At 38.1% G+C, this 24,356-nt stretch overlaps 2 protein-coding genes across 3 annotated transcripts; one reads left to right on the top strand and one right to left on the bottom strand.

Moving 5' to 3' along the window:
- The first annotated feature begins 1,106 nt into the window (after positions 1–1,106).
- LOC146477163 (uncharacterized) lies at positions 1,107–13,449 on the top strand. Its single transcript, XM_085113527.1, has 14 exons — positions 1,107–1,417; positions 1,986–2,133; positions 3,104–3,361; positions 3,765–3,938; positions 4,460–4,705; positions 4,865–5,053; positions 5,264–5,571; positions 6,022–6,169; positions 6,792–6,965; positions 8,359–8,670; positions 9,281–9,586; positions 10,033–10,299; positions 10,991–11,302; positions 12,080–13,449. Exons 1-14 carry the CDS (start codon positions 1,133–1,135, stop codon positions 12,472–12,474), a joined length of 3,522 nt encoding a protein of 1,173 aa, XP_084969653.1. The 5' UTR covers positions 1,107–1,132; the 3' UTR covers positions 12,475–13,449.
- A 5,647-nt stretch (positions 13,450–19,096) lies between these two features.
- LOC146477162 (uncharacterized) lies at positions 19,097–23,447 on the bottom strand. 2 transcript variants are annotated; one of them, XM_085113560.1, is made up of 4 exons: positions 23,286–23,447; positions 22,272–22,379; positions 21,553–21,572; positions 19,097–21,492 (listed from the first exon to the last, which is right to left on the bottom strand). In XM_085113560.1, exons 1-4 carry the CDS (start codon positions 23,365–23,367, stop codon positions 20,014–20,016), a joined length of 1,689 nt encoding a protein of 562 aa, XP_084969686.1. In that variant the 5' UTR covers positions 23,368–23,447; the 3' UTR covers positions 19,097–20,013. The 2 variants fall into 2 exon arrangements, with proteins under 2 accessions (XP_084969686.1, XP_084969687.1); XM_085113561.1 differs by having other exon boundaries at positions 19,097–21,299; positions 21,540–21,572; positions 23,286–23,445.
- Between the last annotated feature and the right edge of the window lie 909 nt (positions 23,448–24,356).

Here is a 24,356-nt window from a genome sequence, read left to right as displayed (position 1 = left end):
ACGTATGTATATCACTTATAAAATCAACAGCCATATATTTTTGTAATTATCTTAACACTTTTTGCCAAAATATTTGCGCAATTTAATTTCATATACCTGGCCTATGATAGCGTGTTATCAACAGCAGTGTTTACATTACACAGTATGTTTAATATGCATAGTTTAAATATTTTATTTGTCTTTGGTGCTTTTATATTGTGTTAAAACGTTCGTAGTTGAAAGTTCAAGACAAGGAGGTTGAGTCCTCGAACAAGTTAATATGCATGTCTTAATTAGCAAGTGTTATGCCCTTAACGTCCAAATGCTTATAACTGAGAAGGTAATTGTTTTCCAGTAGGGATCTTAAGAGGTAGCTTTGCCCTGTAAGTATTTATTTCGCCGTGTAGTGTTCGCTACACGACATTGAACCATTGTTATGTTCACTCAAGCAAGAACGTCTCCGGAATACTTTCGCGTACTCGTAAACAAAACCACGTGGAAATGTTTTCATTGGTTCATTGCCACAATTGTGGGAGGTTGTGTGACATTACAGTATAGGAAAACTCGGGAAATATTCGATCTGAAATAAATGTAATTATTAAAAGTGGTGAATTGAGCTGACAATGAAAAGAAAAGATTGAAACCGCACAAAAAATTGTTGAGCATAATATGATTACATGACGAGAATTTGAATCACACAAAGTATAATCTTTTTATTTATATAATATTATTAAAAATAAACAGTGTTTTGAATTAATGACTAACAATTGTATTATTAAACAGTTTGAGAAATGTACGGTTATCATAAAAATCTTTTTGTCAAACTTGGAACAAAAACTCAAAAAATTGATGCAAATTTTAAATCGATCTTACTAAAAGAAGAGTACCAAGAAACGTGGTTAAGATAGTTAGTCCCCAATATGAAAATTATATCAAAACACCTCCAAGGCGCCGACAAGGCGTTTCTTGAAATAACAATTGTATTGTAAAAAGAGCAACAGTTCTTTTTCCGCCCTATGTAATTAATTGTCGCATCTATCAAAAGTAAAAGAATCATAGACTACGTAGAATTTATTCACACTGAGTACTTTCTTGAAAATGTTGTTGCTGGCTTTCATTTACTGTAGGAAATTGTATTGACTTTGATCTTGGAATGGAAAGTGAATCAATCCTTGACAGCCAGTTGACTGCTTCCAGTGAACTTAATCCTAGTACACCAGCGAAGAATGGGCGTTTAAATGCAGTATGGTCATCGTGGTGTGCGTCTACAAACGACAGTAATCCATATCTACAGATTGATTTACAGATACTTCATATAATCTGCGCCGTGTCCACGCAAGGAAATTTCCAAGGAGATCAGTGGATGGAGTCCTACACCCTACAGGCATCCACAGATGGCACTATTTGGACAGATTATAAAGGCGGCGGAGAAGTTGAGGTAAACGGCAGAGTTTTATCTACTTGTTTGGGAACCTTAGCAACAAGAAGACTGCAGGCCAGCATCTTGAAGCGTTTTGTGCTTGGGAAGGCCTGTCTAGAGGCCGTTCACTTCCATGCAAGGATATTAAAGATAATTAAGATGAAAAACGTTTTTGTCGCAATAACCCACCACACAAATAAAACATTTTTTTTTTTCTGGACTATTTTCTTTAACAAGTGGAGTTTTTAAGAAAACTTTACAGGGGTCAGTTGTAAATCAAAATTGATGGAAAACGGTCATTTCCCATTGGATGATGCCAAGAGAGAATAAAGAATCTCTTGATGGCGCTTAATAGAACACACTTTTGATAATTTTAATGGTCGCCAAAGTAGCTGAATTACAAAGGTAACAGTAGGTTATAACAAGTGCCTTTGTCGTACCATATCTTCAGCGTTCCTTTACAGGAAACTGCTATATATCTTTAAACGTCAAATACGTTCGCGAGATTGAAACGTTCAGTTTCTTATAAGACTTTGGCACGCCCTGTGTTTTGGCGTTTGTTAAGTTGCTTCTTTCTCAATTTCAGATCTTTACGGGAAATAGCGACAGGAACACTGAAAAGAAGAACATTATTTCTGGCGGTCTGTTAACGAGGTGGCTACGACTTGTTCCCTACAACCGCCACAATGGGTTTTGTTTGAGAACTGAGGTTTTTGGAGTGAAGCAAAAACCAGGTAAACCAAACTGTTATTTATTTGTTTATTCATTTATTTATCTATTTATTTATTTATTTATTGTTTTTTTTTTTTATCGGAGAAGTATATATCATTTGCTTAATGTTAAGCTTGTAGCTTTTCACCTCGGCATTCAGTTAACAAGCCACTAGGCAACTTATTTCGATATGTAGCTATAGACGGCTCTTATTTTGTTAAGGGTCGTTCAAGCAGGCGACTTTTGATGTCGGAAATCCCCCGACCCGTGTAGACTACCGGCGACTTTGGTAGCGTTCTTAAAACGACTCCATTACGATTATTTTGTGACGGTAGAAGAATGTATGCGATGTCAACATTAAGGGTGCTTTGAGGGATCGCCAAAATGGGGAACTTTGACTTGCTTAAAAGTCACATCGCACGCAATAAAATTGCAATTGCCACTAGTTTATACACACTTTAAATTGCATAAAAATCGCCCGTCTAGACGAATGAGGGTTTCGAAGACGTTCAAATTAATGTCGTAGGGTTTGTATTTTTAATGGACTTAATTTCATCGATAATCAGCAGACCAGCTAACTGACACATCACTGCATTGCTAACAAACCAATCAACTACTCAAATACATATCAAAGAGCTGCTTAAACAACAACAACAACAAAATAGCTTTTGGTAGCTGAGTGCATTTCCACTATAAACAAAGCATTTATTATATTTATTATTTATTTATTTATTTATTTATTTATTTATTCATTTATTCATTTATTTATTTATAAAAACATCATTTAGTTTGTCAAGTAACAAACCTATTCACTTTTCATTCGTAGAAAGTCGTCCAAGCTCTTCATTGTAACTAGCTAGTCTTTCAGAATCTCATGGCTTAGAGCACCTAACTGCTGTGGGGATATGGTTTGCGTCGGATCCTCAGATCTATGATCGTGACATACCAAACCCGCTTTCCTTAAAAGCAATTTTGTTCTTATCTTTTACACAGACAATCTTGCCGCTGGTAAACCTACAATCCAGTCTTCAACCTGCTGTAATGGCACATCTGGTAACGCAGTGGATGGGAATATTAATCCTTATCACGATAGTAAAGGTTTTTGTTCACAGACAAATGAAGACAATCCAAGCTGGTGGCGAGTGGACCTGGGTTTAAATCACGTGCCAGTGTACGAAGTGCACATTGTTAACAGATTCTCGGATTCTGTTAAAGCAAGGGAAGCAAATGAAGACTACAAAATAACGTTAGGTTAGTGTCTATGTGTTTCATTTTGGGTTCCATTCCATGCGTACTCAACTGATGCCAAATAATCAAATTTTGCAAGTGGTTTGTCAGTAAAACGTCTGACAATAAGGCAACGGAATAATAAGCTTAAAATGACTTTCCGTAAATACCTTCATATTAACAGCTGTACTGTTGATAACTTCAATACTTTTTGATCATAGATTGTATTGAATCGTAATTGTGCTTACCATGAGGTCAGCTACTGTGCAATCTTTGTGCAGAGTTTATCTTTTGAACTGAACAGACGGGTATGTATCTTAGGGCCATTCATAAATCAAAACTCGCAACAGCTTATATCCATGGGCTGATATTGTTAAAAGCTGTGATCTGGATTTTATTCTTATAGCATTCAGTTTTAAAATTGTAGGTAACAACACAACAGTGTCTAACAACCCTGAGTGCGAAGGGCGATACAGTTTTATTCAGTTTATAGCATCAGCCGTGTGTTACAGCAATCCACTGAAAACTGGTAGATTTGTTGGCATCATGACTACAAGGAAACAATCTCTTCAGCTTTGCGAAGTGGAAATCTACTCACGAGGTAACAATGTTACTTTTAGTCCAGCTGCGAAGTGAAAATATATTAAGACATAAGATTCTGATCCGCCGATACAAAGCGGTCTCCAATTGCGATCTCTTAGTGTACCAAAATTATACAGCGCGATCCTGCATCCTAATCCTGGGAGTTGTTATGTCTTATCTTTTTATGGGCCCATATACGCGGTCATTGGTCATTAAATACAGACCATAATATACTCATATCCAGGTACACTATCTAAACATTAACAAGACGTATTCTAATTACCGTATAAATTAAAATAGAGACAAAAATAGGCAGCGTAATGGAAATCTTCTAGGAAAATATAGTATACCAAGGTTTCCTTTTTTTTTTTTTTTTCATCAATAGTAATAACAATAACAGTAGCCATAGCAATAACTTTAACAAAAACAATCGGTAACAATCAAGGGTAACGAGAACGGCGATGATAATTATAATTTCAATACGGTCATCTGTGTCGCTTTACAATCAGGTGTTCTAAACTATATCGTTTTAATTTCAAGAAAATCTGGCATTTGGCAAACCGACGGAGCAGACAAGCACTACGTGGGGTGGTGTTAGTAGCAGAGCAGTGGATGGTAACAGTAATACAATTTTTGATGTTGGTTACACATGTACACACACGCTTGATGAGAAAAACCCATGGTGGCGAGTTGACCTGGGTCGAGTGGAGCCTGTAAACGAGGTGTGCATTGTCAGCAGAGGGGACTGCTGTGAGCACAGCTTAAGTTTATTTGAGATCAGAGTGGGTATGTTATTGACTGTTCATGTCAATACTTAATGAACAGCCCTGTTGTTAGAAGAAATGGATATTTCGAGTTATGCAGCAACTTGAGCTAAAAACAGAAGTTCGAAATTCGACCTTAGACTGATTGATGTTTTTTCTTTTTCCTTTTTTTTTTTTTAAGGGTCAATTCCTGATAGTGAAGGTATCACTAATCCTAAGTGTGGTAGTAATTACAATGTTGTTAGAGGACAAGGTGCATCCTTCTTCTGTCGCCCCAGTCTGTACGGCAGATATTTGACAATCAGAATTACTAAAACCATTGTAGAGGCACTCATGCTCTGTGAAGTTGAAGTGTACTCTGAAAGAAGAGGTATGGTACATGTCAACCTTAAATTCACTCATGATCAAGGCCCTTGTTTGTTTAGATACAAAAAGGAATAAAATTATGCGATTCCAATTGCACAATAAAATCATTTAGTTTACAAAAGTTGATTTCGTGAAAAAATGCCGTAGCTGAGTCGAAAGTAAAGTGTGACCCATTTCTAATTTCGAATGTTTAGTTTCATTGTTTTCATTTCAGCTTGTCAAATCCAGGCTCTCGGCTTAGCCAGCAGTTACACATTTTCTAGCAACAGCTTCTCAGCCTCGTCATCAAGTGCTGGTAATGAAGCTTCTGAGGGTCGACTGTACGGAAGTGGTGCGTGGTCACCCAGCACTGATGTTAATCCTAACGACTACCTGCAAATAAATCTACAACACGAGTTCTTTATTTGCGCTGTGGCTACCCAAGGAAATCCAAATGCTGATCACTGGACAACAAAGTACAAGTTGCTTTTATCAGTGAACAACACAGAGTGGGTGACCTACCAAGAGAATAACACTGATGAGGCTTGCTAAGGCTATCAATACCAGCAAGGGGTTGGTTGAAATTCCAACAGTAGTTAACGCAAAAGATGAAAGTGACATGATGGCGTGTAATCATACAACTGAGCAGTATTTTGTTTGTGTGCAGATCTAGGATCACGACTCTCCCACGCACTTCCATGCATTTCATCTAGACTACCTATCGAAAGTGTATGTCGTCTCTTTAGCCACAAATGATCTTTATCCCTATATACCCTTCCTCTTCTCCCTTCGCAGTTGATCGTGGCAGAGATTGTGAATGAACTCTCCTTCTCCTATCACCATTCATAACTGCCCGTGCGGGTCATATTTTGTTATCGTTTTCTAAGGGCTCAGTTATGGCTTGTATTCAAAACTTTACCGTGAGCTTAAAGCTACAACAAGAAAAAATAGAAACCTGGACTGACTTTTATTTTTCTTTGACAAATGTTGCAGGTTTTTAACGCAAATAACGGAAGAAGCGACATAGTAAAGCATAATCTTGTAGGTGTCTACAGAGCTAAGTTTATCCGATTCCAGCCAACTAATTTTACAACTCGCAAAGCTTTGAGAGTCGAAGTTTATGGATTAATAATGCCTTCAGGTATCTAACTTATTGGCACTAATGTGATCAGTAGAAATAACACTGGTGCATGTTCTTATATAGTCTACATAATTCAAACACAAGAAAGAATAAGTCATTTTTTTCCTTACCGCCCACTAAAGAGGGCCCACGGTACAACCGAGCTACAGTAAAACTCAGTGTCCGTTTTGCCAGTTTCGTATGTGAGTAATGCCCTTTAAACTGCTGGCGACATTTATATAGATTGCGTCATGAATCCCGGTGATAAATAGGATATTGCAAAGATCAGTCATGAAATAAGTGCTCAGGTTACCACACTCAAAAATATTCAAAGAGTTAATACGAGTTCATCACGGATGAGGCTTTTCACATAAGTGATAATGACAGTGGCCAAGACAAGTGCACACATTATTCTAAAGAAAAAGGACTGAGCTTGCTACCAATGTCATTGAGTTTCAGTAGTTACAGCATCCGCCCGACGCTCGGAACAGCATAGGTTAGATCTTCGTTTAATCGTTACTTGTTTTCCTTTTTGTTATGGCACAATGACTAAGCACACCGTATTATAATACTAAATGCAGTTCCAAGACAGTCTTATGCCTTCATTTTTCAATTTTGTTTAACTGGTCGCTTCTTCTTTCAGCTCCAAGTCAAGCTCCTACCAGTTTTAGCGTGACACCACTGAACTCCACAAGTGTTAGAGCATCCTGGCAGTTACCCACAATAGATTTCATATCCGGGATAATCACAGGATTTAAGCTTCTGTACAGAAATAAGATCTCTGCCGCAGATCCGCTCACCGTTGTAACAATAGGAAGTAAGACGACACTCACACGAGATATCACTGGACTTGAAAAATTCGCCGAGTATGAATTTCAAATCTTGGCCATCTTACCAGCGGGTAATGGACCACAAAGTGCTGTGAAATAGTGAGGACTACTGAAGATGGTAAGGCGCATTGATATTACAAGTAGAATCATGTTAACTCAGTTTATTTTCTAAAATCCATATTTTTCAAACCAAGAAACCGAAAAAATTGCGGTTTCCTTACTTCTACAAAAGTTAAATCTCCCTCTTGCTGTTCGCATCTCCTAATTGATTTTCCAAAACCAAAACAAATCACGTCGTGCGTCAAAATAAAGAGAAAAAAACGTTAATACATAATTTTAATGTGTTAATCTTTCACTAATATTATCAGAAAGCTAAACTTTATTTTTCCCTGAAACTCAGTAAAAAACAATCTGAGTGTTCTTCTAAACAGAATTTACCTGAAGTTGAAAATAACCTTAGCAGAATAATCTAAGCATGCTGACATTTTCCCTTTCAGTGCTTCTTTGTTCATGCTATTAAGGTCATATTGCCCCGCCCATCTATACGCAATAATTTCACTGTAACTGAACATTTTAAATCAAACCAGGTAGACAGAAATTTTGGAAGCTTCAATCATTTTTTTTTTCTGGCACATACACAAAAATAGCATCTGCAGTTTGCATTTGTGTTGAAGCTCTGGATTCACAAGTAGACAAGTTGCACTTCATTAAAACACGGGAATAAGCACGTTTTCCTTTGCTATTCACTCGATGCGCGTCTAGTTACTGCTAGGGCTTGCTAGCGAAATGCCGTAATGCAGTGCTCGGCGGGCCTTTCTTTCGCAATTAATTTCAAAAAATATAGAAAGAGAAGACTCAAACACTGAGAATTTATTGCAAATAGGCAATTCACATCTCAAGCATTTATATTTAGTGTTCATGAAGCACGAAAAACACATTTCCATCACCCTGTACGATGTCAGCAATGACTTTCGATAGCTCGCCATTCCCTGTCGCGAAATTGTCTTTGTGCAGTGCATGCTCGTCAGGGGGAGGGGGGGCGGGGTATAGCGTTTGGCAGATGGGGGAGTCGGTATTTTTGTGACGTTTGCGCAGTTCATCATATTTGAATCAATTATTTTGTAATTTGCATGATTTATGAATTGAGTTCAGCTCGTGTTTAGAACGGCGTTTGCTGAAACGCCGAACCACTGTCGCATTATCCGACTTGGCAAGTCGAACTTATGGTGGAGTCGAACTTAATTGCAGTAAACGTCGCACCATTCATGCGGACTCGACGGCCTTAGTTTCAAACATCGTGCTAAAGTCAAATTTATGTATCGTCCTTTTCGTGAGGCACAATGATAGCAGGGCACTAATATAACTTCTCCTTTATTTCAGCACCTTCACAAGCTCCTACTAACTTGACAGCGACTGCAGGCTCTTCCTCCAGCATCCTCGTCTCTTGGCAGCTACCACCACCATATTCCAGAAATGGAATCATCACAGGAGTTAAACTGTTCTACAAAGGAAAATACCCTGCGCCTTGCCCACAGACTACCAAAACTGTAACTATAAGCGGTGGAACAACTTCAACTGAAAATATCACAGGGCTTCTCAAATACACAGAATATGAATTTCAAGTGGTGGCTTTCACTTCCGTTGGTGATGGACCCAATAGTTCAGTTGTAGTTGGGAAGACAGGAGAAGATGGTAAGAGATAAAAGCGAAACAGGCAATCATTGATCATTCGTCATCATTCTTGTTTTGGAAGCTGTAGTATAAATGCTATTTGAACCACACCGCCAAAACAGGAACGGCTATGTTCTTAGCCACCATTTCATTCTAGATACTTTTCGTACTTTTAATACATGAATAATTTTGAGTGGAATCTGCCCGCATAAACTTTGGGAATTAATATAGCTATTTTGATATGCAATCAAAAACCATCAAAACCTTGCTGCTTTTTCAAAGATTTATCTGGCAACATTTTTATGCGGCATGCACAAAATCAAGAAAATAAAAACAAATGGAAGAGTGATGGATCCAGCACGGCTACCGTCTGAAATAATGAAGTAATTCCTATCTGATGTAATGTCATTATTATGTAGATCTACAATGTTTAAGAAAAGTGCAAGGCAAAAAGTATAAAAAATTAAAGAAAACGTTTTGGACTCTACCCTCCAAATTTCAAATCATGACTGATGTCCTCTATGTAGCGGTGTTGATATTCGACTCAACTTTCCTTACATAGCATTGTCGTTATCTTTGTTGGAGCGGGTGAACTAAGCAACTTATTTTTGAATAACATTATCATTTGCAGCTCCTTCTCAAGCTCCTATCAACTTTTCCGTGACCGCAGCATCTTCTACCAGTGTTACTGCAACCTGGATGCTACCACCGGCAGACTCCAGAAATGGAATCATTACCGGATTTAAACTGTTCTACGAAAAGATAGTCCCTGTTGGCTCACCAACCTCCATGTTACCCATTCACGATGGAGAAATTCTCACTAGAAAAGTCACTGGGCTTGAAAAATCCACGGAGTATAGTTTTCAAGTGTTGGCTTTTACGTCTGTTGGCGATGGGCCGAAGAGTCCTATCAAGGAAGCGAAAACAAAGGAAGGTGGTAAGCAACTGCGTTAACTTTCCATTTGTTTTTCTTTTTAATTGATCTTTTCACGTCCAAGACAGCCGAGCCTCGTAAAATTATCAAAGATCCCTCTCACGACGGCCAATCCTCATTGGGTTATTAAGGAATGCCTCTCTTGAAATATCGGGGAAAAGAAAACAATGCAAATTTTACCATGAAAAAGTAGTCCTAAAACACTTGAGAAAAGTAATAGGTAATAAGCTTTAAGTTTAAACTCCAAAATATATATCCTACTTACCTTGAGACGAGATGCTGACGTAGAAAATTAGTGGGGGATTGGGAGGGCAATGATTTTCTCTTGGCACAGGCTTTGACAGAAAACAGCGAATTTTCTTCAAAACTTTTGCCCATGATTGTAGACAGCTTTCATTTGAATAACCACACTTATAGTAGTAAGAGCACACGTTCTCTTTTCATTTTAGATGCACCTGTGATTATAAGGTTATCAGAAACAACAATCGTAACTGTTGGTGAACTGGCAATATTAACTTGCCAAGTCAGCGGAAACCCGGACCCTTCAGTAACGTGGACCAAAGACGGTCACGCAAGTATACCGCGTGCACATTTCCAGAATAATGGCAGCCTTCTCGCTATTCATGGAGTCATTCCTAGTGACGAAGGTGTTTATCAGTGCAAGGCATCGAATGTGTTTGGAGAAAGCCAAACGGCTACCTCTGTGGTAGTTGGTAGTAAGTATTACAAGGTTCAAGTGACTGAGGAGGCCTTAGTGTGAGTCAAATGTTTGGTCACCGTTAAGAGATTCTGTTTATTTTAAGTTAGTTTGGTTTCATTTAGTCTGAAACGTACCATTATTTGCACGGAAGGTGGGGGTGGTGATGGTGGGAGGGGATGTTGGGGCGAATGTGGGGGGGGGGGGGTCGTCGTACTATCGCAATTCATGTGATCGATCTTCGGACGATGTTTTCCTGCATTAATTAAAATGTGCAACAACAACAACAGAAGCAATTTATTTTTACCAAAAGCAAAAAGAAAGAAAAAAGTTACTGTTAAATAATATGATTTGAACAAGAAAATTGGTAGAAGGGCACCAGAAATAACTATGGCAAGCTAAACAAGTCGGGTACCCTTAAAAGTTTACATTTAATTTGTTTGGTCAGATAAAAATAACAGTAAGGATTAAGTGACTGAATAAATAATAAATGACTAAATAATTAAATGAAAAAGTGCGACGAGTACATACAAGTGTGCATGAATATAAAGTAACATATTAGTGGTAAAGGTTAAGGAATTCTGCTTTAATTGATCCAACAATATTTTAAAGAGCGACTACCTGTGGAACAGTACATACGTGGGCGACATACTGTCTTATCCTGTTACTCACTCGCGGAACATGATTGTCATTTGTTTCTCTATTTATAGTACCACCTAACATAGCAGATGACGTGTCCCCGGCTTCAGTGATTTGTGAAAAGCAAGCTCTGTGTTCACTGAATTGTTTTGCATCCAGCCCTTTTCCTGTCACCTACTCGTGGAGTAAAGATGGTGAAATTCGAGACAGCGATGACGTTAAAGTGATGAACAATACATTGGTAGTCAGACCTCGTCATACAGAGCATTATGGCGAGTATATGTGTAATGCTACAAATAAATTCGGTTCCACAGCTTACAAAGTCACCTTATCCGAGTACCTTAAGTGTTTAACTGCTACACAGAGAACAACAGCAGATAACGGTGAGTGTTGACAGTAAAGTAGATGATCTATAGGCCATTTTATTTCTTGTTTCTTTTTTTTATTTCTTATTTTTCTTCTGGTCGCGTGTTTGTTTGTTTGTTTGTTTTTTTGGTGTTTGATTTCTATCTTTTAGTGGGGGAAGGGGGGAGGGGGAAAAATTATTCGAATTGAAATACTTAACATCAATTGAAAATCGTTTAATCGTGTGAAAATTTACGAAAAGTTCAGACAGTTCCAATTGTGAGAAGTGCAGCTTCATTACTTCAGCAGTACTTTTCGGATCCGTATTTGGAGTGCCATCAACCTAAATGCACGATGAATGTTAAGTTGATTTCAGGACCTCCCTGAAAACCACTACGGTGAGAGGAGTCTCCTGACTAAATATTATTAAAGCTTGCGCTTTTGCCAGCAACGCGTATAATAAAATAATAAATAAAGTGAGCTAACAGGACCCTTAAATATAAGTTGTGGATTAACCCCCATTTGAGAGGGGGGAGGGAGGGGTTAGGAGGGAGGGGATAAAAATTTGCAAACCTTAAACGATGGCCAGGAGTAAAGAAAGAGGAAAATGAGACTCGTTATTTTTATGGTGATTGGGTCTTTTCTTTTTATTACAATACTTTAAACGTAATATACTTTCGCAGAACTCTGCGCAGACTATTTCCTTTATAGAGATGCATGCACGCAGGATAATCAACAAATGATATCATCTACTCTGCGTTTCTGGCATTCTTTGTACCCTTATTATTTTTTTTTTCTTATTTTGGTCTTAACAGATCCAAACAGTGTCTTCCGTGCTGCCGTCATCGGGCTGTCGTGTGTTGTTTCTCTGTTGCTTATAATAGTTTTACTGTTGCTATGTCGACTAAGACGAACGTTCACTGAAAAGGCAAGCATCCCAGACAGGGAGGTCAACACTTCAGGAGGTGGTCAGCATGGCAGGTCATGTGATCAGGACGCACCAGGATCATACATGGAGCTTCATCCCAAGCTTTCGGAGACGCAGACATGTGCACATGCTCCTTCTGAGTATGCGTCGTTAAAAGGCAGAACCGCAAGTCCAGGATATTGCAATGTGGGATTTAGCGGAGGGAAAGAAGAACAGTATGAAGAAGTGTACGATGAAATAGGAATTTCTCAAACCCATGAAATAGCTATTGGCAAACAATGAACTAGGCACAATGCCTTGCCGTAATTAATGCGAAAGCCAAGATCTTAATGGTTTATTTTCATAATATTTATCATGCACCAATCCGGTTGGTTATATAAACACTATTGGAAACAATTCAGTTGGTCTACACAGACTGAAACTCTTAAGAATTCAACATACATTTACAATCAGCACTCCATAACACAACGAGTTCACTACACTAATTACATAAATGAAAACGTCAATAGATAACAGGTGTTGCCCTCACTGTGCAAATATAATGTGAGCATGGATTATGCGATGATGTTTGTCATTAAGTAGAACACTGTACATAAGATGGGGGACATTCCTTTACCTTTCCGTAGCACAGCATAAACGTTTATTTTTATATGAGTGCTAACAGGCAACGTCTCTCCCTCCAAACCATCTTCTCTCCAGTCCCCAACTTCCAGGGTTCCTCTAAAAAAAAAGGGAAACAAAGATACAATGACCTAGATTCACGAAGTTCTCCTAAGTTAAGAAGTTAACTTAATTGAGATGTATTATGAGCATTGTTTCAAAATGATAGCCAATTTATTTCCAGTAAGAGACGACTTCGGAAACTTAGGAAACCTGGCCTCAGGTAGGAAAAAGTTATACAGAAAGACCTTTAAATCGAAGTAAACGAGGCCACAGGTATAAGTAAATAAGTTTGGGGTTGACAGTATAATTGAAATGTGACAAGGTTAAACATTTAAATGACGCAAACAAATTGTGTCCTGTTAGGACACTTAACGCATGGTAATAAGTATAAGAAAGAAGTATAGCGTTTTGCATTTGATCCTGACAAAATACCATACCTACATAGATAATTACTTGATAATTGGTTGTTAAAATTATACGTTTAAAATATCTTATAAGCCCCATATCTATCATATAATTATTTAACAAATAGATTCCAGTGAGCCTGTTTAGATTTAGATTACATGACATTAAAATGTGGTAAGAACAAACAGACGAAGTCGAGTGTGTCACTGACGTTCTTACAATTTCACGTCCTTTTTACCAAGAGAGTTGGAAAAGTTATCAGCGAAATCTATGTTTAAGTTGTTTAAGTAGAGCTGTGACAGGCGAGCAATTGGGATGCTCTGTGACCGCCGCCGTCGAACAGTAAATTACCGGGTTCATCAGCTTATAAAAGCAAGCTCAAGTTAATTCTGTTCGTACAGTGTAAACAAGGGTTTAAGATGACATCGACTTTTTCAGAATTGCACTTTGTTAAAGTTGAACGCCACAAAATTGAAAAGTTCCTAAAAATTATAAACAAAAGCCCTATTGTCTTCTAAAAAGTTAACCATAACAATAGGCAAAGTTTGATATGCTTATAGACTCCGTTTATCGCGTTTTACTGTTGGTCTATCAAGAAAAGGGACGGGTTTAGCAACAACTAGACTTAACTTACTAATAATATAACAAAAGAGACGACTATGGCATCCACCATGTAAGTTTTCTCTGTTTTACAAGAAAAAAAATAAAAGGCCCAAAAAAATTAACAAAAAGCAACAAACTTAGTTTAAAAGTACAGGTTTTCTCTAGGGTTTCTTAGATTTACGGATTTTGACTTTGAAAATGATGATGAAAATCAGTTATATACAAGTGTATTTAGTCAGTGCCTACTTAAAACAAAATGAAAAGGGTGGCTTGTATTTCTTTCTTTTCTTTTCTTTTTCTTTTTTTTTTTGGAAACAATTTCATACTGAATGAAAGACGTTTACTCGTTTGATGAGTAATTTCAGTTAATTAATTTATAAGTGTAGAATATTTTTTAGTCTTTTTGCAAATGCTTTCTATGGTTTCAAAGCAAACCTTTACAACATTGAAATATTTTTACGTTGATTTTGTTCACCGAGCTGGAGAGGAATAACTATAGTTTCACATTGACCATTTGAAATTAATTTTAAGCTGTGGGCTTTCGAAATCTTGTTGCTATGGAAATATCAAGTCAGGTGACTCATCAACTCTTATTACAAATGGTTGTAGGTAAATTTTAGGAAAAGTCACAAAGCTTTTTGGTGTTTTCTTTTACACTTTAAGAGTAATGAATATTCAGAAAGCTGGACTTTGTGCAAACACCCTGCCCCCCGGCCTCCCTCTTCCCCTTCTTGGCTGAATAGGGTTAATTTAGCAGGTCTCTAGCAGGTCCTTATTTCCCTTCCTTTATCGAGATAAAAATGGTGGCCGGGAGGCAGACAAATAATGAACTTTTGGCCCTAACCCACACAGAAAAAAAAAAAAAAAGATGCTTTACTACTCCCGGTTACCTTTTTGTTCTATTTTCATGGAAGTGGCAGGCATTCCACGAAAGCTGAGTTTGTTATTTTTATTAACCCGTACCACGCGGTTTCTCTGTTCTAGATCTTGCACAAGCTGACTGCGCATGAATATTTCAAATTAGCCACTGATTTAGTAAAAACGGTGAACAAACATTTGAGGGGAGCGCCTCTTGGTGAAAGCGTAAGTAAGCTTTCCTTTCGTGACAACCACCGCATAAACATTTACATCGGTCCAACATTTCTTTTTTTTTTTTTTAATTTACTGAGTGCACAAACAAATTACAACACGCTTGTTTACAATACAGTGCTAAAAAAGATACGAAACTACTTACAATGCGATATTACTAACAAAACGAAACGATACCTACGCTACTAAGAACAATACTAACACTACGATACAATACAATTACTCACAAATTAATAAATTTAATTTAGTTGCTTACAAATGGATAGTATATGCCTTTGCACAGCTAGACTCGAAACATTAATTGTTTAAAAAGTTGGACCATTTTTTATTAAAAGAGAGTAGCTTATTGGTCATAATCGCAATGTATTTTTCTAATTCAATTTTTTCGTTAACGAGGGTGACAAAATTTGTGAACTGGGGTCTTTTATCATCTTGTACTGCATTAATGTAAAGAAAATATTTTCCAATTATGATCAGGTGATTTAGGGTTGAACCGGTCCAACATTTCGTAACGAGGATAGAAACAAACATGTAAGGACAACAATTTCACAATCATCTACCAGAGAAATAACATTACTATATATAACTGTCTTCCTCGTTCAGGTAGCGAATTGCGATGCTTGGCAGCAGAGACGGTATATGATATATGGCGAAATTATCATGCACCATGCACGAATTTCAATTAAACATTTAAGCAACAGTGACCTTTTACGACAGTGCAAGAGTAGCGTTTATTTACCTTCACAACTAATACCTAAATTATTCAGAGATGAAAAGAGTAACTGTTTTTAAATACGTTCATGAGCATTGAGCTTTCTATCATTTGGCATCGTTGGAGAAAATTCCATAGTGGTTCCAAAACATTAAGGTGAAGGAGGCCTCCAAGATTATTTTTTATTATTTATTCCATTCTTAACTACTTCTTCGTTTAAGTGTTTGTTTATGTTCAATTTGGGATTTTAAATGTTTGCTAAACACGCAAAGAATTCATCATGATATTGTTTGTTATTCTAAAGGGGGGGACGCAAGGATGTTATCGAACATCTGGTATTGTGTACTGGTATTGTGTGAGAAAAAATAAACCCTTAAAGCATTCCGTTTACAATAGTCAAGCCTTGCTGCTGTTGTTATTATTCTTGTCTTATTCGTCTTCCTGTTTTTATTGTCATTGATGTCCTATCGCTTTACTGCTTTTACTTTTTTTTTTTATTGGTTTGTCTTGAATTGATTTATAGTAGCTTTATTGTTGAGCGTCAATAACTGAAGAAAAAAAAAACATCCTAAAACTATGTGTCTGTCAAAAGGTAAACTAGATGTTGACGCTATTTTAGAGTCATTCCTTTAACACAACAAACGTGATAGCAAACTTTTTTTAAGTCTCGAGCTGATTTAAATACTATGTCTTGGTCATTTAATGATTGTGGCTTAAATATTACTTAAAAGATCTATTGCGTAAAGGACATTTTTGTCCAAACATCGATCTTATTTCTATTCCACGATGAAAAAGTCAGTTACTTTTAATAATTATAACCTTTTCATGAATGGAATACGAAGCAGAATTTTTAGCAATAGAGGAATTCTTGGTGTTAAATGTAATCATGAAGAGACAAGGTGTTACTCAAGACGAAGCTAAGAGAGGCAGATGAAGAAAGACGGCATTATCATCAATAATTAACGAAACTAGTTGTGAAGTGAAGTAAATGGACTCAGATGAATATATGTTCGTATTCCCTGATTTTTTGTTACTGGCTGGCTCTAACTTTTGCCTCCTTAACTTAATCGAACTGCAAAACTTTCACATATACATATTCCAGCCCGGTTACCTGAACGAATCAATAATCGTCTATAAAATCCTTGATTTCCATCCTGATAAACAAATTTAGTAGCAAGAGCTTCGAGTAGATATGGCAGAACTTAGTACACGTAGTATACGTATTACTACTGTGCGTAGTGTAAAAGTTGTACCCTGTAAATAAAATTGCAGAATAAGATCATCATGGCAGAACTTTATGTGGAATATATTTTTATGTTCGGGATCGCGTGTGGTTGCTTCACAGTCCGCCGGATGATTTCGACAAACCTCTAAAGGAAGAGACAGCTAAAGCGATAAATCTCGGTAATTAAAATTGGAGTCGGTGAACCCGGCTACCGGGTTCATATCACGAGACATATTTCCCTAAGTCGCCAAAACCGAGATCTAGGTAATTGAACTGTCTCTCTTTCGTTATAACACATCAATTTTTTTTACAAAGGAAATAGTTGTGAGGCGAGATCGGTTGATCTATTTTATTCCTTTTGAAGTGAAAACAGTCATTGTATCCGCAGTTTGCAGTTTAATTTACAGCGAAACCCCGCTCTACGGATACAGCTTAATATGGACACCCGGATATTACGGACAGTCTCGTTTGTCCCGACGTAAAGTTCATATATTTTCTCTAAACTTAACCCGCTTAATACGGACAACGGTTAGTAAGGACAACGGACACTTTTCTGTCCCAAGTGACAAACTCTTATACATCCTCAAACCCGTTTTATGGACATTGGTTATCTGCGCACTGTCTATTTCCATTGTCTCAATTATGTGCTAATGGTAGGCATTGCACCCTGTTCAAATTATGACAGATTTCTACAGATTAGTACGAATTTATTCCTAAAAAATATGTTTCGGATCAGTCTGCTTTTCTTCTGGAGTTTGGGCCTTGTACCGTAGTCCTTTAAGGTTACCCTCTACTTTCAGAGGTGTCTTCAGAGGTGTCTCGCGTCCAAGCAATATAGCGCGTCCGGTTTAAACTGTAGATACGTGAACCCTCATATCAAATTAAAGCTTATAGAGCTGGCTATCAAAATAAACCAAGAATTTTGAAATAAAATGAATTGACAAGCTTTAATTTGATATAGGGGTTTAGGCATCTACAGTTTTTAACTGGACGCGCTACATCTCTTAAACGCGAGACACCTCTGAAGGTATACGGTAACCTTAATAAAGTTTTCTGCCTACTATGCATACAAAAAGTCTCACTTCCTTGGCCTTTTGCTGCAAGTCATTGCATGTAGTCTTCTTCTTTTTTGACGTCCTTTGCTTGCCGCTATCAGCATCAGCGTCCGCTCGGAGGCTGATGCTGATAGGACTACGACTCTGTTGTCGTGTTTCAAGAACAATAAAGTAGTTTTAGTCCGAGACTTTGATAAATGAGGGTAAGGTTTCTTTAGTTTGAACTTGTCACAGTTACAGTTCAGAAATTTAACAACGTCTTGTTGCCGTAAAAATGTCTGCTTTAGTCTTTGTTTCGATAAAACTTGTGTCTGTGACGTTTTCCCATGTTTTTCTGAGGGCCTGCTTAATACCTAACCCTAACACGGATAATACGGACACTTTGGCATGTATCTTCGGTGTTCGTATTAACCGGGTTCCACTGTAACTCTATCTAATGTCTCCAAAGTGTAATACTGTAAACTTAGTAAACTTTTTTTGTAAATTACAACTTCTCGTATTTTCAAAGAGACTAAATAACCAGAGTTTTGCCCTTCTTTTGGCTCTTCTTTTTAGTACCCTCTTTCTAGCTTGTCCATATTTTTTCGCTGGTAATTAACTTATGGTGTTCTTTCCTTCAGCCGAAGAAGTTAGAAATAACACTTTTAAGAATACAAAAATTAAATTTGCATTAGGCCGAGTTTTCAGTTTCTGTTCCAGTTGCACAAAGAGAAAGTTCAGTCATTTTTCCTTAGCCTGAAAACCCCTAGCCTATGAAGCAGTGAGAGGCTTGCAAAGACATGGAACAAGGAGAAGTTTTTCTCTTCCATTTTGCTCCTTCTCTGCGCAAGCTTTTGTTCGCTTCTCACGTTAACTTGGGAAGTTGATTTTCTGCAACTCAGATTAATTAGCATTACGCGACTGGTTTTTGTTGTTTTTCTTCTTTTTTTTTTTTTTGGCTCCTTAATTCGTGTCTCTCTAACTCTTTATTTTTTCCCTAGGCTACTGAATATTATTAGCCAAACGTTGATTGTCTGTGGCTTCCACAGGAGCAAAAAGTATTTTCAGATACAATTTTATTTTGTTTTATTTTCTTTGGGTTTGTTTTATTATTCGTTGGTGGTTAAATCCTTCTGTTTTCCTTTTTTTCTTAAGTCATGACTCAAAGACGGCTGGGTATGTAAGCTCGGCTTTAATTAACAAGTTTCAGAACTGAAAGCATAACCATCAGACCCACCAAAAAATGCGAAAGAAAGTGAACAACAAAAAAATTCATTCCCGAAATTTAAAAATGCCAAGTTGTCCCAGAAGTCCATCACGTCGATCAAACCCGAAAAACTGAAAACCTCAAAGGTCGTCTCCTTCAAGTTGAGCTTCAACATACGGAAAATTTCTCCACATTCAGTCCTATCCCGCTATCCTTTATTCCGTGCCAGCCAATATCGTCATATCCCAAGGGGCCACTTTCACTTTCGAATAGGGCTTAGGGCTTGAGTCACATAATTTGTTCTTTGTCACTCGTTATCAGGCAACATATCAACTTTTTGCGTTTTCGCTGTCAAAATGTCTAACATATCACGCTTGGCCTCGCGTTCTGAAGGTAACTATTTTGCCTGTGAGAAGATGACCGTGTCGATTAACGAAATGAAAACAAGCCTTGTTTTGCTTCAAAAGTACCAGAGAGCACTTTATTACCATTTTTTTTAACGGTAAACAGCTATCGCCATTCTTGTCGAATTGTTAAATATCCATTTCATATAATTATATTTATTTACAAAATCGTTCGTATTTGGAGAAGATATGGCAGCAAGGAAGTTTTAAAATCAACCATATCAAATACGCTGTCATGAAGACTATTCATGATAACTAGCTTGATAGACAAAAATTTACATTGACCAAAAAATATGTCCTTGCAATCCAAGAAGACTCTTTCAACATAAACATGGTTATATCAAATACTAAGCGTCGATTATGAGGCTTTTTCGTTTTATTAACGTTAAATATGTGAATAAAAAAGCTCTCTTTGGGTAATATCACTCAATTATAATGTTTATGACCAGCATATTGAGCAAAAGAATGGTATAATAAGACTAATAAATTATGTTGAAAAGTAAGCATACTGTTATGCTTAAAACTATGGAAATTAATCCTGTGCTGCATCTTAATCCACCAGATGACATAAGGGCTTCAAATCCCATGACGCCTTGCATGTCGCCTTCTTTCATTACTTGATCAATGTAGTCAGACGCACCATCATTATCGGCATTACCGTTTCCATCCCCACTGTCATCTCCACCATTAGAACTACTGCCATCTCCACTGTCTTCACCGCCATCAGCACTATCGCCACTATCATCGCTGCTATTATCACCACTGTCATCAGCACCATCAGCACCGTCGGCATCGCCACTGTTATCAGCACCATCCGCACTATCGGCATCGCCACTGTCATCCGCACCATCGGCACTATCACTACTGTCATCAGCACCATCGGCACTATCGGCATCGTCACTATCATCAGCACCATCAGCACTATCATTACTGTCATCAGCACCATCAGCACTATCGGCATCGCCACTATCATCAGCACCATCAGCACTATCGGCATCACCACTGTCATCAGCGCCATCGGCACTATCGGCATCGCCGCTGTCATCAGCACCATCGGCACTATCGGCATTGCCACTGTCATCAGCACCATCAGCACTATCGGCATCGCCACTGTCATCAGCACCATCAGCACTATCGGCATCGCCACTGTCATCAGCACCATCTGCACCATCACCACTGTCGTCAGCACCATCAGCACTATCGGCATCGCCACTGTCATCAGCACCATCTGCACCATCGCCGCTGTCATCAGCACCATCAGCACTATCGGCATCGCCACTGTCATCAGCACCATCAGCACTATCACCACTGTCGTCAGCACCATCGGCACTATCGCCACTGTCATCAGCGCCATCAGCGCTATCGCCACTGTCATCAGCACCATCAGCACTATCGGCATCACCACTATCATCAGCACCATCGGCACTATCACCACTGTCATCAGCACCTTCAGCACTATCGGCATCACCACTATCATCAGCACCATCGGCACTATCGCCACTGTCGTCAGCACCATCGGCACTATCACCACTGTCATCAGCACCTTCAGCACTATCGGAATCGCCACTGTCATCAGCACCATCGGCACTATCGCCACTGTCATCAGCGCCATCGACACTATCACCACTGTCATCAGCACCATCGGCACTATCGCCACTGTCGTCAGCACCATCAACACTATCGGCATCGCCACTATCATCAGCACCATCGGCACTATCGCCACTGTCGTCAGCACCATCGGCACTATCACCACTGTCATCAGCACCTTCAGCACTATTGCCACTGTCATCAGCACCATCGGCACTATCGCCACTGTCGTCAGCACCATCAGCACTATCGGCATCGCCACTGTCATCAGCACCATCGGCACTATCGCCACTGTCATCAGCACCATCGGCACTATCGCCACTGTCGTCAGCACCATCAGCACTATCGGCATCGCCACTGTCATCAGCACCATCGGCACTATCACCACTGTCGTCAGCACCATCAGCACTATCACCACTGTTATCAGCACCGCCGTCACCACTTTCTTCATCTTTTAATCCAACATGAAATAAGGACAAATGATATGTTGTTAACAACCGTGAGATTATGCAACTAGAAAATGATTATTATCTTACCACCGCAATCTGATACGAATCACTGTAATAGAGAGGGGTACAACATACGGAAACTATTATTGTATTACATCGAGTTCTTGGCTCATTGCATATCAAAGAAAATGAGATCGGAAAAATGCATTTAACATTATCGAGTAATATTTGAAAAAAATAGAAATGAAGAGGTAGGATTTTATATGTTTCGCAAAAAATATATATTGTATATACATTACCACCAGCCAGTGGGATTTCAGATTTCTATCCGTAACAAGTATACCAGTACCAAACATTGGAAACATCAAAACATAAACTGTTGATGGTCCTTTTAATTTTTGACTCATTGTTTTCCATGAAGCATTGCTGTGCAAGTGTTAGCCATCTGATCCCTTAAAAGGGCGACAAAAATTGCATAACTACCATGCATTCTAATTGTAGAGAGGATTTAGGATTGTCAATTTTTCTTTAATTTTGCTATTCTCGTCTCCACAGGCTCTCGCTTGAACTTTGGGCTTTTTATCCCTAAAATTCCAGATATCTCGATCTATTTTTGGAGGCAGAAACCACCCACCTCGTACTCCAGTAGATTTGACAAAAAAAGAAAAAAAGACACAAATATATGTTTTTAAATATCTCACCAGCACTGCCATCTTCGGAGCTTCCTGAATCTCCACTTCCACTGCTATCTTGTCCGTTATCATCTGATGCAATGACCATTACGCTGGCAGCGAGGGCGTCTTTTTTCACTGTTTATAGATTGTTCAATAATTAGCTTTTTTTTTTCATTCTTGTTATTTTCATTCTTAACAATTAAGTTTGTCATATTCTTACTACTAGTCAAGTTTTTGATGTTTTTCAGTTTGACAACTTTTTGACGTTTTCTTGACAACTTTCTGATAGATTCCGTTCTAACTGGCTAATCAGGATGCAACAGCGGGCCGCAGTTGCCACGTTCATGCTAGCGACTCCGCCTCCCTCCCTCCTTGGATTTAATTGGGTAGTTCGAAGAGAAGCCAAGAGAAGAAGTTGTTAAAAAAGATGGCAAACTTGGTCAAACCAAGTATTGAACGACTTTACGCTAGTCACAGATCCAATAGTGTAATAAAGCTAATGAAACTGGAAGATTATTAATTCTATGACTTTGACTTTAAAGGTGTATATGTTTGCGTCTGCCTTACTCAGTAATCTATCATAAAATTTTAATGAAAGTTTTTGCACCAATTTAATCTTCTATATAGTGCTAAACTATAAACAGCCGCCGTATCGATAGTTTTCATAAAAGCTAAAGTTACATTCGATCAACGAGGTGATTAATCGTGCCCTAACGCAAGTAAACTAATTAGCTCTACTGGAACAAATAATTGGGAGATGATTTCCAAGTGAAGGAAAGAAACAAGTAAATGTGAACATGCATGCCATACTTAGTTTTTTTTTAACATGGCTGGCTAATTTAAGAGGGAAATTTCTTTCTAAAACACGCAGAAGATTAAGGCATAAAGATGAGCCGCACAATCGAGGAAACACGAATATTTTTTCAACGTTGATGTCTCAATTGAGATTTAACAATGATCGTTTAACACTGATGGCGTGATGGTGTCTGAAAGGGTAGAAAGAGAGAAAAAATTTCATTTAGTATAATCGTCACCACTTACCATTTTGCACTGGAAGAGGAAAACTGAGGATCGGTGTCACCAGAGCCACTAGACATAGAAGAAACAAGGTTTTTGAGGCCATTTTCTCTTCTGATAAAGTCTTCGATCGTCTCTTTGCACGTCTTCTTGGGTTAATGATGTTTTCTGTTTCCACTTTGGAATTTATATCCATTTTCAAATGGAAGGAAAATATTAAAACCACTTACAAATGCTTCAAATATTGCTATGTTTGTTAAAAGTATTCGGAAAAATCTGATTGAAAATTTTTCGAGACACTTTAGACGTGGCAATATTGTAGAGAGAAATCGTTAAAGTTTCGAAAAACTTTAATGGTAAAGCCAATCAAGAATAGTGAACTAAACATGGAAGTTCCGTTTCATTAGCTTTTCATTGTTGTTTTGGCATGTCCAAACTGAAACTGTAGTCTTTCTTTTCAATACTTTTCCCCCAATATCAGTGTTCAGAAAAGTTCCTATAGCAACTGTTTTCATAATGTTTCTACAGCGCAATATCTGGAGCAATATGAAGCATTTTTGAAATATTCGTTCCCGGGTTACCATGGCGTGACAAAACATTTCTTCGTGTTTAAGCATTTTGTGTTAATTCAAGTTCACCCTTGATTTTTAGACTGTATTCGGTGTAGAGGAAGTTGAAAATATAACTGTGACACGTACAACGTGTTTACTTAAGAGCCTGACCATATACACTTTCTTGCATTAGACTTACTTTGTTAAAAAAAAATCATAACTCCGTGTTTTTATATTTTGAATTTATTCACCATGCCGACTTATAAAGTGTTTTTCTTTCGGTTTCTGGGAGTGTAATGTGAGTTATGTGTGATATTAGCTAGAACGTGAAAGCAATGCTGGCATTATAATGCGAACATAAAACACATAATCCGGCCTAAAAGTTCTAAAGAAGAAGAATTAAGCTATGCCATGTATATTTCACTGACAGTGGTGATAAAAATTCTCGGAATTCCTTTTATCATGTATGAGCAGTCCCACTGCGCGGTTGTTTTCATAGCTGTGTATCCAGGGAAAGTAAACAACTAATCATGCAAATTCTGTT

This window comes from Pavona decussata, unplaced genomic scaffold, assembly GCF_977016875.1.
Source record: "Pavona decussata unplaced genomic scaffold, jaPavDecu1.1 SCAFFOLD_71, whole genome shotgun sequence".
Classification (NCBI taxonomy): Eukaryota; Metazoa; Cnidaria; class Anthozoa; order Scleractinia; family Agariciidae; genus Pavona; species Pavona decussata.
Note: the sequence above shows the minus strand (reverse complement) of the source record. Positions and strands in the feature narration are given on the sequence as shown.

What these genes read in the sequence shown, in the direction of transcription:
- LOC146477163 (XM_085113527.1), top strand. Translation starts at nt 1,133, where the DNA reads ATGGAAAGTGAATCAATCCTTGACAGCCAGTTGACTGCTTCCAGTGAA. An exon ending in AAGAGAATAACACTGATGAG is followed by an intron (nt 5,572 to 6,021) that starts GCTTGCTAAGGC and finishes CAAATGTTGCAG; the next exon opens with GTTTTTAACGCAAATAACGG. An exon ending in TGGATTAATAATGCCTTCAG is followed by an intron (nt 6,170 to 6,791) that starts GTATCTAACTTA and finishes TTCTTCTTTCAG; the next exon opens with CTCCAAGTCAAGCTCCTACC.
- LOC146477162 (XM_085113560.1), bottom strand. Translation starts at nt 23,367, where the DNA reads ATGGCCTCAAAAACCTTGTTTCTTCTATGTCTAGTGGCTCTGGTGACA. An exon ending in CTCCGAAGATGGCAGTGCTG is followed by an intron (nt 21,573 to 22,271) that starts GTGAGATATTTA and finishes TTGGATTAAAAG; the next exon opens with ATGAAGAAAGTGGTGACGGC. An exon ending in ATGAAGAAAGTGGTGACGGC is followed by an intron (nt 21,493 to 21,552) that starts GGTGCTGATAAC and finishes GATAGTGCCGAT; the next exon opens with GGTGCTGATGACAGTGGCGA.